Here is a 16690-nt window from a genome sequence, read left to right as displayed (position 1 = left end):
GCAACCACCCAACCCATCATATAAACCTTCATGGCTTCACCCAACTAGTCCAGTCACCTACTAGGATAAATAAAAGCTCCAACAAACACACTACCCTGGACTGGATACTAGTCAGCAAGAGCCCCCAGTAATATATAGTAGGCTGCCTAGCGGACAGTCTCAGTGATCACTCCCCAACATTCCTACTCAGAAAACAACTATACCAAGCAAAACCTGTCGTCTACCGTCAAATACGCAAAAAAATAAAATGTAACCCTCTCTCATTCAGCTCATCCCTTAAAGAATGTAACTGGCAACCTCTAAAGTACCTCAGCCTAGATGACGCAGTTGACTACTTTAATAATACCTTCCTGAGCATCCTTAATTACCATGCCCCCCCATAAGAGTTGCCCGAACCAGAGCCCAACCATCACCATGGCTACAGAAAACCACCAAGTCTGAAATGACAATCAGACAAAGCCTGGGAGCACTGGCGCAAAACCAAAAACCCCTCTACTAGACAAAAATTCCTAGAACTACGCAAGAGAGTCAAAAAGCTAATAAAACAGGACAAATCCAGTACTACCAGTTTGCCCTTACCTCCTCCCAACATAATCCCAAACAATTCTGGTCCTCAATAAACTCCATCCTCCACCCAGGTAAAGTATGTACCCCTACTCCTAACATCACTCACTCCTCTGAAAATATTGCTACCTCTTTCAACGCAGATTTCACACAAACTGTACTATCACTAGCTAGACAACACAACCCCCCCCCCTCAAACTCACACCCTCAACTTCAACTAGCATTCGCCCCACTAGCTTCTTTGCTCTCTCCTGTTCCTACCTCCAAAATAAAAAAAACTGTTAACTAAACTTTAACCCACCAAATTAGCAGCAGACAACCTCTCAAGTAAATACCTGCAACTTGCAGCTGACGCTCTAGCTTACCCAGTATCCATCTTAACAGATCTCTATCAGAAAGTTATGTTCCTACACTTTGGAAAGTATCACACAACTCCCCTCCACAAAGGCGGCCCCTCCACAGAGCTAACCAATTGCCACCCCATAGCTATTCTCTCTCCACTCTCCAAAATACTAGAGAGATGCATCCATTCTCAGGTCTCAGATCACCTCCTTGCTAACAACCTCCTCTCAACACCCAACATGGTTTCCGACCAAACCATAGCACCACCACTGCCTTAACTCTCTTTCACTAACACTATCCTACAACATAAAAATGCTGTTCATCTTTCCTCAGCCACTTTCCTAGACTTATCTAAAGCTTTTGACATGGTACCACACAAACAACTCATCTCTCTTCTCAATAACCTATCCTTCTCTCAATCAGCCACCAACTGGTTTCAAAGTTAACGGGTCTGAGCACCAACAATCCATTGTATGGCAGGATGACCTATCCCCCCAACTACCTGTCTCCATAGGGGTTCCCCAAGGGTCCATCCTTGGACCCCTACTCTTCTCTTATTTTCACCAATAATCTAGCCTCTGCCACCACACATGGCACACTCATACAATACGCAGATGACTCAACCATCATCTGCACAGCCCACTCCCTACCCGAACTGCAAAATGTCACACAGGATGCCTTTTCCTCTGTTGAAGCTTGGTTATCCGATGCCCAAGTAATACTCACCCCAAACAAAACTAAATTACTAATCTTCCAACCCACCAAACTTACCCAAAACCTCTCTCATTTTAACATCACAGCAAAAGACACCACCACTATCCATCCTACAGAACACACCAAATTGCTAGGAGTGGAAATAGACAATAAACTGAACTTGGACATTCACATATCCATGACCATTAAAAAAGTCCACAAAAAACTAGGAGCATTATATAGAAATCAGCAACTACTTACCAAAACAACATAGATTTCAGTAGCAAATTCTCACCTTATCCCCACCCTACTTTACGCCTCTCCAATATATATACCAACCTAAGACAATGCGATCTAAATAAGCTTGAAACCTGCTACAACAAAATTACCAAATTCGCCACAGGGGCAGCCTACCGTAGTCACCACTGTCTCTCACTGGCAGAACTGGGCTGGCTAGAGCTCCCTCACCTCCTTCAATGGTACCAACTCACACTCGCCCACACACTAGTAAACCATCCACTAAAAGTCCCATCCCTTCAGAATCTACTCCAACCCTATCTTACCACCAGACCACTAAGATCCGGCAACAAAAACCTCCTACAGTTCACAAGAGTCAATAACTCTGCTGAAGAAGCATTATTCTCCTGCACTATAGCCAAATTATGGAACTCCCTTCCACCCTCAATTACCTCTGTAACATCTTGCACCCACTTCAAATCTTTACCAAAAGCGCACCTAAAACCTTGCAGAATATGCCCTTGCAACTCTCCCTCTAACAGCACCAACTCCACCCACCACTTCTCTCTGCACCCTCACTAACTACCTTGATTAGAGCAAGCTCGGTTGCTCTTTAACCTAGCTACTTACTATGCAGAAGAACTTCTTATTGCAACAACTGATAATCTCTGTTATGTACCTCACAAACAACATTGTTTCAGTTTTCTACTGATGAATTATTTTCTACATCTGTAACTATGTTCAACATCTGTCACTATGTTTTAAACTTGTATTTATGTTCTACAGCTATTTTACAACTTTGTTTTAATCTTGTATTATGTTCTACAGCTGTAACAATGTCTATATTTTTTTAAATATGTTTCTCAAATTGTATAATGTCTGTAACATTTGAATGTGGAGCTTTTCTTACCAGGCCTCCGCTGAAAACGGACCTGTGTCCAGTCGGACTCTCCCAGTCAACAAATGTAAATAAATATATAAATATATATATATATATATATATATATATATATATATATATATATATATATATATGTATGTGTGTGTGTATACATATATATATATATATATATGTGTGTGTGTATACATATATATATATATATATATATATATGTGTGTGTGTGTATATATATATATACACACACACACACACACACACACACACATAAATATATATACACACACATATATATATATATATATATATATATATATATATATATATATATATATATACATACATACACACACACACACACACACACACACACACACACATATATATATCCTTTCTCCTCTCTGTTTATATAACTATAAAAATTGATAAATATATAATATACACAAGCACACATTTATACACAAATTGATTTACGTGTTTATATAAACACATTAAATGAAATAATTACTCAATAGATTTATTGATAAAAATCCAACAATGTCATAAAATGACAAAATGTTTTAAATACTTTTAAGCAAAAATACAAATTGTTGACCATATTTCAGTAAATTAGATACACACACACAAAAGTAAACTGGATAGCCTTCACCTCTACAGCACTGGGGAAATAATAAAACAGACCACATGAATCAGTGTTGCTGACAACAAATCACATCGGTGTTGATTTCAACTTGAAAATTAAAAAAAAAAAAATGAACATGCAAAACTGTTGTTATAAAAATGAAAGCTAATAAGAAATGTGCATTGATGATTGAATACATCAATTGATGTGCCCATCGTAAAAGCCAGCGCCACTCATGAAAAAAGTGCAACCGAAAAAAAATCCCTGCAGCTGGAGCTATTCAAAACAAAAGCAACAGTCACCAAATTCTAAGTGCCACTAAGTGGAGAATCCAAATGAATCCTACTGTTCAGGTAACAAAATGTTTTCACTCCAGAAAGGTTCACAAAACTCAAAAGCAGCAGCAATATGCTACTTCAAAAATGTCCAAAAAAAAAATAAATAAAAGCCACTCATGGAACATCACATGCACACCTCCTGATACCTTCTTAAAAAAGGCAACAGAAGGCATGTTTAAACTGATAACTGTCAAAGTGTTTACTCATAAATTACATTAGTAGCCAAATCACCAGCCATTCAAAATGGTGAGACATCATGGAAGAGAAAAAAAGTTCACAAATACAATGATACTACACCATTACTCAAAATGGTATGTACTTTCTTTAAGTAATGCCATTGGATAACAGCCATAATCTACTTCTAGGACTGGGTAGTGCTGATTTCCACACAAGTGGCTTTTTTGATTGATTACCCTTGGCTTTGTCTTCCTGATGAAACTGCTCCATCCATGCGTAAAACCAAGCAATGCCCTCAACTAGTCATGGAACAATGACAAAATACATATAAATGTGTATGTGAGGGCCTGACCACCCCTTACTTAAATATACAAACTCCATGATCAAACAATGACAAAGAAAATACGTTTACAAACAGTGAATCGCTCAGTATCAAAATGCAAACCGCACCAGCAATGAATACCAATATAACACCTTAAGCTGCATACAGATGCTGTAACAAATCATACACTCTGCACAGTCAACAAAATGCATCCTCACCAATATTAACACAACCCATATACACTGTGCACACACACATATACATTGTACAGTGGAACATATATTTTGCCAGCATGTATGATTTAATATTGTTACTTTAAAATGCAATTTTAAGACAATGTTTTCTCAATTAATACTACATGAGATGTACTACTTGCCATTGTGAGCACAGTGATAAATAAGAAACATCTGAAAAGTTCACACCATCAGCCTGGCTACAAATAAACTAGTGTAAAGATGACATACTTTGTTGGCATGATCTATAGCTTCTGAATGGTGGGAAAGACTGATCATCTAAACTTGCAGATAAGGAGGTGATTGGGACTATTACATTCCAAAAGAGAAAATTCAGCTGGATGTGTTATTCAGGTACAGCTGTCCATTGTGCTTGCTGACAGGACTACTGTATAATACACACATACAAAAAGTCTGGGCTGTCTGACCAGCAAGAACTGCCTAAAGCTAGGAGGAGATGTCAAGTCCCTACTTCATGATACAATATAGAAAGACATACTCGAACGTCAAACACTAAACACCAGAAATGAAAATAAAACAGACGGTAACAACCGTCAGCTATGTTGCATTAGGCAGCGATAAGACACCGGCTCGGACTGTATAAAATCTTTAATAACTTTGAAATATCCACGTTAAGCGCTTTCATCTGCTAAACATGCAGACTTCATCAGAACAGAAGTTCTGATGAAGTCTGCATGTTTAGCAGATGAAAGCGCTTAACGTGGATATTTCAAAGTTTTGGAAGTGTTTTATTAAAGATTTTATACAGTCCGAGCCGGTGTCTTATCGCTGCCTAATGCAACATAGCTGACGGTTGTTACCGTCTGTTTTATTTTCACAATATAGAAAGAGCAAATCTTGGCCATTTGCTGGTACAGACACAAATGATGCATATGCAACATCAAAGCTCTGGGTGAAAGGATGGTGTGAAGGTGTGATAAATGAGCAAGAACAATAACTTTAAAGACCTTCTGCCACGGTCATAAATCAAAAGGATTCTGATAGTAATAACTAAATAAAACACATTCCTAAAACAGAAATGTATGAGTCAGTTTACCATTTTAAAGTAACAGTTAGTAGAACTGATGTGCAAAAGTAATTATGTGACTACAGAAGGCACCCCTTGCATTTGAGTATTTGAGTAAAGAAAGCAGAAATATGATAATACTGACAAAATGGGGGCTGAAAAAAAAAAGATCTGGTAGAAAGACAACTGAAGACAAAAAAGGCACGGAAACCATGACACAACAGGATTCAATGGCAACAGCTGTACTTACAATTGTAGACTGTGTAGATGGAATATAGGTGGCACTTGTCTGTGGTACCTGGACCAGCTTTATGGGCTGGCTGCTTGGCACAGCTGTTGCTATCTGCAGAGGTAGCACAGATAACATTCAGTCTCTATTATTCCTTCAACAGAAACATCTAGACTTATTTAACTATATACTTAATGATGGCTGTTTAATAACTTTGGAAAATTACTTACCTCATGATAATATCCCTTACATGTAACATATCTTTGCCAAATTGATTACAGACTGCGGAACAGTAGCAGTAGCAATGAGCATATCCTACTGCAATGATGGAATCCTTGTCTCAGGATGGGATTTCAAAGCCAAATTACTAGACTCTGGTAATACTTTCCTTGCTACAGCCAAACTGAACATAACTGGTACATACATGAAACATTTTTCATCAACAACCTCACATAGCATCCTCTGAAAATAAACTTGAGTAGTACATTCTTGAAGACTAGCAGGAAAGCTGACATATTACTCAGCAAAATACTTACTTCCTAGAAAGTAATTCTCCCCTATACTGGTGTCGATTCTAATTAGAAACTCAGACTACAGTAACTCCATATCCATTGTGGCAAAGCAGTTCAGTTAGCAGGGCAGTCTTTTTCATAACCTTTTTGTAGTAGCGTGAGATGCAGCAAAACTTCAATAGTTTTCACAGATTTGCCCCTCTTTTTATTAAATCCCACCTCTCTCGGGTCTCTTCAAGGAAAAAAGTTTTGTGAAAAAACAAAGTAAAGAGTAAAACTTAAATACATACAATCAAACCCCCCCGCCCAAGTTAGTACTACTTCAGAAATTCTGAAAAAAAAAAACATTATAAAATACTACAGCCAATAAGTTAGGGGTTGAGAGATATGATCACTGCCCTGAGTAATATGAAATAGCATGTATTATGTAAGAAATATCTTTTGAAGATCAAACACCAAACATGTAGTCACATGGATGATGGAAGACTCGTTTCAGAAATCCATTAATGGCTTGCTATCCAAATTCGGACCTTCCCTTGGACTGAAAGTCCAAGCTTCAGTGCTCAGTATTAGTATTAACAGCAGTGTAGATCATACAGGTTGCCCCAAAACATGCAGGATATCATACCAGTGCCAGAAGAGGAGGAGCCTCAAATGGCCTCAGCAGGATTTTCATCCATTGCACAGTATGACTGAATACAGCAATGAAGCCAAATGGGCAACAGAAGGCATTGTAATGGAACTTCACCTCTCTCTCTCGCTCGTTACTAAAGAAAATAAACTGCTCGGTTTTAATGACATTTACTGTATTCCTCCAATGCCAACTTTAAGTAAATCTTTCCCTAGGTTACAGTTAGCTGGAAATATACAGGAACATGACTGGCTTGATGCAATGTAAGATCAAAAGCCATTTTCAAAAATGAAAGGAAACTCATGAATAAGAAAAAGTTCCTCACATTAGCACGTGTAACCAAAAAAAAAAAAGAACTGCATAAATGTATACAGACAAAAACAGTTCAAAAGGAAGAACTAGCATGTTAAAAACAAATTTTACATCTCATGCTGAAGCTGGTGCATTGACAAAGTGGTATGATATAAGCAGTGTCTGTGGCAGAGTGAAATATAGCTCAAACTTTATCCCAAGATGTATTACTAATTCAAGTACTAAAAGATCCTGGGTGGAAGGGTAAAAATGAGCAGCCAATATCAGTTCCTTCATCCTGGGGTTTGGTAGTGATCTTATCCCACAATGATGTTTAGCCCTGTTGGATGAGTAGGTGAGTGACATGCAACACTGATGTGGGATTGTGTTCTTGATCTTACCAACTCAGTCTTGACAGCCCTCATGGACATGTGTTCTGAAGCAATGTGGGCATCTGCAGTAATGCAAGTGCACACAAGTCACTGTGTGGTAGATAGCACGCCAAAATATACATGCTTTGAGCTAGGAGTCACCAATGTGGTCAAGGGGAGGGAGGTTGCCAAATAGCTGCCATGCTGTTCTTATGCATTGATAACAATGGCTGGGGGGGAGCCAGGCATTCAAACATTGAGGTGAGGATATGCCTCATTCTAGGCAGTACAAAAAGATGCAAGCTAGAGCACAATAAAGTTTCATGGCAGTTTGGAAGATTGACCCGTCTAGTCAGCTAGCATCTTGGTTGTTATGGGGGAACATATGGGCTTAAGACTTGCAGGCAGACAGGGTGCTGATGGTTGGTAGGCACTGACAGAAAACACACCTATAATGGATGAATAAATACATAATAAAGCAGAAGAGAAGTCAAAATGTGCTGTCCATGATGTTTGCATGGAAACACAAACTACCATGACATAAAGCTTAGTCATGGATTATTAAATGTCTGCAACCAAAAGCGAACAGTTCAGCACACACTAAGATCACAAGGAAAGAATCATGAACCTTTTCCCCTGCCCAAAAAGGATGCCAATTCCATCTCAAAGAAAACAGAAGTAAAGGTAAGTCCATGAGTGTTACCAGAAAGAAACATTTTTCAGACTTTGTGGGATATTCAGAAAAATTCATAAAGAATTGCTAAGTAGACTCCAGATTTTTCCACAGGCAGATAGCAAATGTTGGAGGTGTGAAGGGGAAGAAAGTGGTAACTAGGAACATATTTTTTGGGAGTGTGGTGAGCTGGCGGACTTTAAGGATTCCTTGTGGGATGTAGTCAGAGATGCTGGGTGGGCAGATTGGTCTGATGAGAGAGATGATTTTTCTGGGCTATGATACAGAATCAAAATTGCCTAGACATGGGTCTATATTACATAGTCGAAGTTTAATAACTTCGAACACGGAATGTTCGAACCATCCTGTTCGAAGTTAAAAAAACTTCAACTATGGATAGAAAACAAAAACTGCACCCCCAACACCCCCCGCTACTTAAATATACCAACTCAGAGATTGCACCACAATGAACAAAACGGAAACCTCCCCTTATGGAGACTTCCATTGAAAAGCTCGAACTTCTGCAAATTCGGACTTATGGTCTCGACCATATGAGGTTCGAACTTGCAGAAGTTCGACTATCTGATAGGAACCCCCTAGACATGGTAAGGCCTTGCTGTGTCTAATAATGGTGGCTGCCAAAAAATCAGTTACTAGAAAATGGAAATCAAAATCTAAAACAACTATACTGGAAGTAGTGAATATAGTAACAGAGATAAGACAAATGGAACTGAGATCTTTAGAAAAGGGTAGGAGCAAACTACATAGGAAAAACTGGGAATTGTGGGAACAATACATACAAGGGAGGAATGAGGTTTAAAAGGCGTCTATGTAATGTTTGGGTGAGAAAGACTGGACAGAAAAGTGATATATAATGTTTGCAACTGGGAGTGTGTCAGTACAGATTGCAATGAAAAATGTTTGCAACTAGGATTGTGTCAGCGTGGTTTGTTTTTGTTTATATAAACATATGATTGCCTATGTAGTAAGTAATGGTTTAATAAAGATGCTTCTTGCTTAAAAAAAGGGAGGAATTGAATAATTTATGTAATACTGCTTAGGTTATATGATATATAGCAATATACGTGAAGTATAATGTTTATGTTAATATAGTTGAATTACTTTTAAATGAATGTAAACCTGTCCATGTCACAAGTGATGATTCAATAATGGTGTTTGAAAATCAAAGTAGCACTATGCTAAATAAAGCAGAAGGGTTACTGCAACATGGCCTAAAACCAAGTAGCTTATTATGATGGCCTGTACAGTGTTTGCATGTTGGAGAATGGACTGCACAATAAAAGACTGCATCTGCTGCAACAGTGGCACTGTGAGCAAGTCAAGATAGTCAGCACAGCAAAGTGCTAAATAAGTTCACCACATAAACGGGGATGAAAGGGAGACAGGTCAGCAAGAAATGGGGAAACAGCAAGCACAGGAACACACAATGGTAACACAAATGGATAACATATGGAGGGAAATGGTCTATTTATGAGGTACAAGTGCCCATTTTCCAGTTTTACAATGAAAGATTGATGGGGGTGGTAGCAGGGAGTATGGGCAGAAAGGAAAGAGGGAACAGAGAAGGTAGAAGGGACAGACAAATGAGAATTAAAACACAGGTACAGACAGACAAGGTTAAGGCCAAACATTGGGGCAACACTGAAGGCATGTAACCTAATACAGTATGGGCAAATGGTGTTGGCAGGGGACTGGACTCCAAACAGGGTATGAGAAGTGACATACAAGAAAGGGAAACATGAAGGAGGATATGGCAAGATATAGAAGACCTGCCTGATCAGCCCAGAGGAAAACCCACCAAGCTGTCAGTCATCTCCTTGACTGACATAAGCAGGTCCCATCTCTAATAGCCTGGTGGATGGTGGATGTAAAGCAACTCTCATTTACACAAATGATGTCCCAGGGTCTCAGTTTGGGTGGGTCCAACTGATGGTCCACATCAGCTGTGACCAGCTGCACCACCTACTGCCTATTGACCACTGACACCCTCCCCAGCCACTCTCATTGAAGAAGCCTTCAACACATTCTGAAAATTGCCCACTGAGGTTCACCTGTGAGCTCTCCAGATCATCATCATAGGTTGACCTTTGTACTACTTAGGATTGCTGGAAATCCAGCAGCAGGAATGTTGGCAGGAGCAGGCCCAGGTTGCTGCCACTGCACAGAGAGAAAATAAAAAGGGGGAAAAATGCAACATATTACATGACACTCCAATATCGCATGATACATATCCATGTACTACACTTACCCTGCTGCCTACTCCATAAGCAAGCCTCATAACTGGATGCTATCTTCTCTGGGGCTACAAATTATAAAATGGACAGTAATGAGTACTATGCATCCCTGCCAGCTGAAGGCAAGGAGAAAACAAAAGTTATATACTCACCATAACGACAGATCCATGTTGTCTGTCTCCATTTGGTTCACCCTGTGGGATTTCAGATCTGACACCAGGCCACTTGAAATCCCTTTAGCCCATTTTGACTCAGCATCCCTTACCAATAACTCCCAGCTCCTCCATCAAATCCCCAAATCGAGTCTTTCCCATGAGTCAAAATATGATGTAATTTATTCAACTGATCCTCACATCTCCCACAAATGCAAGGAAAATACTTAAGGAAATGGGAAACACTAGAGGACGTGAAAGAAGATCCTTCACAGTGTGGTCATCACACAGGGAAAGACTTACCAAATCAGCAAATAAGACCTGGGGCAGGAGGGCGAAGAGGATGAACCAGACAGAGACAGACAACATGGATCTGTCATTATGGTGAGTACATTAACTTTCATAGCCAATGTTGTCTGCTCCATCTGGATTCAACCAGTAGGACAGAGTCTCCAGTCATGACAATTCCTTTGGAGGAACTAAGGAAGGACATTCCACAACACAGTAGAACCAAATGAAGTCCTGGACCTGGACTGAATGTCCAGCTTATAATGAGACACAAAAGTGTGGTGGCCCAGCCAAGCAGCAGAACAAATATCAACCATAGGTACTCTACAAAGAAAAGCTGTACATTGAGCTATAAACCTAGCTGAATGACCTTTAGGCTTGTGTAGAAGAGTCTTGCCTTTCAAAGAAGATGCAAACAAAATGCAGTTTGACAGCTGCTTGGATAAAGTTACTTTAGACATAGGAGAACCCAGCCTGTATTTTGAAAATGAGACAAACAACTGGCAAGATTTCCTGAAAGACTTGGTATGGCCAAGACAAAATCTTAGTTGCCTATATACATCCAAACAATGCAAAAAATATACTGTTTTGTTGGAAAAATTGGGAAAAACACAAGATGATGAATGGAACTGTTAAGGTTATTCTCAGAAGTTAACTTAGGCAAAAAGGAAGGGTCCAGGTGAAGAAAAACTCTTTCTTTATGGAATGCTAAGTGGGGGGGGGGGGATCAAATGTTTGCAATTCTGAAACCCTTTTAGGGGCACGTAATCACAGGCAAAAAATAGTTTTCTAAGATAAGCTTCAAATCTGACGAGGCTGCAGGTTCAAAAGGAGGACCAGTAAGAACCTGAAGAACAAAAATTAGATCCCAGAGAGGGACCGGATACTATACTGGAGGATGTAGAAAAGTACCTTTGATAAAAGCCTTGGAAATCTTGAGAGATGCCAAGGGCATATTATTTCTACCGATATGAAAGTCAGTAATGGCTGCTAACTGTACTTTGATAGTAGAAAAGCTAGAGAATGAGTAGACAACTCAGACAGAAAATCCAAGACTGATTACGAGGGAGCAGAGAAGGGGTCAAGTCTCTGCCCACAAAACATATCCCTTCCATTTACTGGTAAACACTTTTCTAGGGGATTCTTTCTGAGAAGAGAGCAATATATGAGAACCACCTGAGAAAGCCTGGGATTCCTGGCCATCAAGGGAACTGGAGGAACAATGCGGTCAACTTGAGGGACCGAAAACTGGAGAAATTCAAACTCGCTGAATGAGAGATGAGATCTGAAAAGGGATCCAATACCCAAGGGCAGTGTTTCAGAAGTGGCTAAAGAAGGGGAAACACACCTGGCGCGGCCAAAAGGGGGACGATTAGGTCACTGAAGCTCTTCAATGGGTGGCTTTCTGTTGACATTTTACTGCCAGGGGAACTAAGGGATGATAAGCATAAAGGAGACCTGGGGGCCAAGCAAATGTCAAAGTATCCCTTGGTGCCTATCCCGGAGGGGGAACAATGGCATAATAGCTGCCACACTTGGTGTTGGATGGGGAAGCAAACAGGTCACAACATGGAGTGCTCCAGTACCGAAAAAAACAAGCCACCACTGTTGGATTTAGGGACCACTCATAAGGCAATAAAAATGCTCCTGCTGAGGCTGTCAGCCAGAATGTTGGACTTTCCTGAGATATGTATTGCCACCAGAAACTGCTGAGAGGAGACTGCCTACTGCCATACCCTCAAGGCCTTCCAACAAAGAGAGTAAGTATATGTTCCTCCTTGTTTGTTGAGATATCAATGACCGACATATTGTCCATCTGTACTACAATCACACCTCTGGGGAGGTCATTCTGAAAAGCCTGCAACAGTAGGAGGACTGTTTCATCTCCAGAACACTGATGTGAATGTGAATCTCTGAGGAAGACCAGAACCCTTGAACCATCGTCCCTTCAAAATGCACCCCCACCCCAAGAGGGAGCTGTCATTGGTGACCGTGACCAAAGGAGAAGGAATTACAAACGATCTCCTTTGTATTACTAATGGAGACCAACTACCACTGAATCTGCTTGTGAAATGCTTTCATCAGCCATACTGGGAAATCCAATGGATGTGTTAGGGGGGACCACTGACTGGACAAAGTCCATTGCAGGGTCCTCATGTGATATCTGGCTAGAGGGACCAGTCCTACTAATGCTGCCATAGGATCCAGAAGCCTTAGAAGTAGGTGAGCTGGAGGTTTGGGAATTGCAAGCAATGCCATGGCCTAAGCTCGAAGACTGAGCACTCTGGGGCTTGGCTGCCTTGTACCGGCTGAAGGCTCAGTTTGGGGTAATTGACTGTGATGCCTAAGTTGTTGCACAGTTAGAGCAATGAATCCCTGGCCAAAATCAACAATAATGAATCAGTCATCCAGGTACGGGAAGACCTGAAATTGCTGTAGCTGGAGACAGGCTGCAACCACTGTCACACACTTGGCAAACATCCAGGGAGCTGCAGTGAGACCAAACAGCAGGGCCTTGAACTGACAGTGACTGCTCACCTGGCTAGCTTTACACAGATTACTTTTTTCCAACTCTTACAGCCATTTTGCTTCCCAATCTTTTTGGACCTTATTGCTCTTCCTCAGGCTGCACTTATTTCCTAAACTCTTTATGTTTTCCTCTCTCTCTCTCACACCCCACTAACTACAGTTCTTCCTGTTTCCATTTGTCTTTCTTGCTGATTTCCATAACTTCTCCATTCATATCTCTCATTATTTTTAAAGCTACTTGCCTGTCTGCAAATTATTACTAAACTCAAACACACCCTAGTTTGATCTTTTTCCTTTAGCCATCATGCTATAAATACTGTATATTACTGTATGTTATTTCTCTAGTCAATGGGCAATAATTATTTTTTTGCGTGTGTTAAAATGTTATGTTCAAGTAAGAAATATTTAAAAATCATGTAAATTAGCTCATGTATAGATATTTTTACTCTGCAACTATAAATGTACATTGTATGTAATTTAAATGTGGACTTTCTCTCCAGCCCTCCACTAAAAATGGGTTATGCCCAATTGAACTTTTCCCAGTCAAAAAAGACAAATCATCTCCCAGACAGAAGCAAAGGAACCTCAGGAAATGCCAATCTATCTTGATGTGATAATAGGTGTCCTTGAGGTCTATCTAGCACATCCAATCATGCTTCCTCAGAACAGGTAGTATGGACTACATCGTGACCATCCAGAATTTGTTTTTGACAAACTGTTTTAGTTTGCTTAAATCCAAGATTGGCCTTGGGTCCTTTATTTTCTTTGGTACTAAAAAGAATCTGGAATAGACCCCTGATACTATTTGGTCTGGTGGAACCTTCTTAACGACTCAATTTGTGAGCAGCTTTTGGATCTCTACCACTGCATAAAACCTCTGATGGGGTGGAACATCTGGGAGATATTTTGGAAGACAGTTTGGAACTTCTGTAAAAAGGAATTACATAACCTTTTGACAAGAGTCTCAACACCCATGTGTCTGAAGTGATGGCCTCCCAAGCTTTGGGATGGAGAGCTAGATGACGCCCAACTGCCTCCAGAGATGGGCAGTCGAACAACTAATCAGGAACACTGAAATGGTCAGCCAGAAAAAGGACCACAGAAGCTCTTAACTGTTATGATCCCTTCGCCATGCCCTGGGGCAGAAACCTCTGGAAGAACTTCCTTGTAAGAGAAATGTGACTTCCTGAAGAAGAGTTGCTTACCCACTTTCTGATTCCTAGAGAAGGATATCTGGGGGGCAATGTCCTCCCCTCTTGTTCACTCCTCGCCGTGTCTTTAACCTTTGGTCCAAACAAGGAGGACCTGACAAAAGGGGCACTGATGAAGGATGCCTTGAAGCAGTCTACACAGTTACACAACTGCATCCCCAGAACCTGCCACTCTGGATGCTAGATCAGCCTTGTTAGAGATGAGTCTCATTGAAACATTGGCAATGGAAGTCAAGGTGGACAACTCTGCCTCCTGCTTCTTCTGGGTATACAGAGACTGTTGTGTCTTGAGGGTGCTTGACACTTCAGAAACAAGATCTCGCTGAACCTCTGTCAAGTGCGAAAAGTTAAGAGCCCTTAAAGCAAAGGTGGATAAGGCATAGGATCTTTTCCCTAACTGATCCAGTACTCGAGACTCCCTGTTTTGCGGGGGGGGGGGGTGTCGAGAAACTCTTCCCAGAAATCTCTTTTTTGGTGCTGCCTCCACCACAATGGTATCAACATCTAGGCCCTTGCTCTAATGAGGCCTGTCGAGAGTGGGAGACTTTGTCCGGCTTCCTAGGAATAGATTCTACTGTGTCAGAGATTTGGTGGTCCAGCCTCCATACTGGCAAAGCAGCTCCAACAAACTGACAAAGGAGGCATCATAATGTGGGGACTTGGGGGGGGGGGGCCCTCTCCTTCCCTGTGGTCAGTATCCTTGGTGAGGGACTCCACAGGGAAATCCTAGTGCACTCTCTCTTCCCTGAAATCTCCTGCTCTGATGAAACTGGAGAAGAGGTAGAAGAGTTGGGTAGCCCTGCCAAAGGGGCAGCCTCTGAAGGCTGGTTGAAGCAGACTGCCCCAGAGCAGACTGATGACTGGCCAGAGGAACAGATGAAAGCTAGAGGGAGGATGCCGGCTGGAGACACCCAACCCTTCTCTTTAGAATAGAACATCTTCTCTATAATATCAGAAGCTAGCCTCTCGGGTCCAAGAGTCCTGGAACCCGAGGGAGCAGTGCCTAGACCAGATGTTTATGACCAATCTGTTTAAAGCTGAAGCTCCAAGAGGTAGTGACACAATCCAGAAGCAGGAACAGTTGACCCTGACCCAGACACTCCAGCCTCAATGCCATGGCTCCAAGGTGCTGACAACCCCTAACAAGTTAAAGTTGAAGCTACCAAGGAAAAGGATGGAGCCAAAGGCTGCCAGGCTGTCAGATCAGACACGGAGGATAGAAAGTCAACTGTTCCTGAACACCTCCAGAGCCAAAGGGGCCAAGGAAAAAAACTTGGAATGATGGAGCTGAGGGTCCTGGTGTCAAAACCAGACCAGAGGGGATAAGCCCAAATTGCATCTGTGCCTGCAAAAAGGACTTCATCAGCTGCTCCAGATCAGAATGTATGAGGCTGCTTTCCCATGTGACCGAGGATGGCTTTGAAGGTCTATGTGAAGAGGATCCTGCATGCTGGTTCCAAGCCGGGGAGGCTATGAATTGGGGTGGAGACAGGGAGGAGTCCGGCGACCAAAGAGGAGTACAAGGGAAAAAGAGGGAAGCTACCCTGCCTGAAGGTGTCTCTTTGACCAGGAAGGAGCTTGGAATGTGTGGACCTGGAGATGTCATTTTTGTTGTTTTCAGTGCTAAAGGTGATCGCCTCTGAGATGTCAAAGCCGAACTTCATGCTAATGTTACCAGGGAGGCTGAAAGTCGAGGGACCTTCAGATTTGGAGAATTCAAGGGTGCTGTCCCAGAGGTGTAAGCCAAAGACCACCTCTTGCGTTCCCTCTAAGAATGCCTAGAGTCTTGAGGCCGAGGCTTCCTGGACCCAGTCTTGGGATCCAGGGGAGAAGCAATGGAAGCCGAAACAAAACTAGAACAGCTGAAAGGCAAATGCCCTTTCAACACAAGCTTGGCCTTGCACTCATTAATAGAATATAAGCCAAAGCTCTCACATATGGAGCAGCTGGAGTCCAAATGCTCCAGACCCAGATAGTAGACACATTCAAGCTGTGCATCTTGGGACGGCAGTTTGTGCCCACAGGAGATTCACTTCTTAAACTCCTTGTCCATCCTACCACAACACACACACAAGAGACAGAGCAGTAAAACAGT

At 41.5% G+C, this 16690-nt stretch overlaps 1 protein-coding gene across 6 annotated transcripts in view; it reads right to left on the bottom strand.

Annotated features, from left to right (window-relative positions):
- ZMYND8 (zinc finger MYND-type containing 8) overlaps nucleotides 1-16690 on the bottom strand; it is a 1698999-nt gene that overhangs the window by 135545 nt on the left and 1546764 nt on the right. For 5 of the 6 annotated variants that reach the window (XM_044089914.1, XM_044089913.1, XM_044089915.1 and 2 more), the window contains one exon: nucleotides 5704-5796. The exons of the other annotated variant lie outside the window; for it this stretch is intronic. In XM_044089914.1, coding sequence (XP_043945849.1) covers nucleotides 5704-5796 — 93 coding nt within the window. The remainder of the gene's footprint in view (nucleotides 1-5703; nucleotides 5797-16690) is intronic. 6 annotated transcript variants of the gene reach the window in all.

This window comes from Protopterus annectens, chromosome 12.part0 (assembly GCF_019279795.1).
Source record: "Protopterus annectens isolate FY-2018-M chromosome 12.part0, PAN1.0, whole genome shotgun sequence".
Lineage (NCBI taxonomy): Eukaryota > Metazoa > Chordata > Ceratodontiformes > Protopteridae > Protopterus > Protopterus annectens.
The sequence above is the reverse complement of the archived record's forward strand: the minus strand, read 5'-3'. Positions and strand labels throughout refer to the sequence as shown.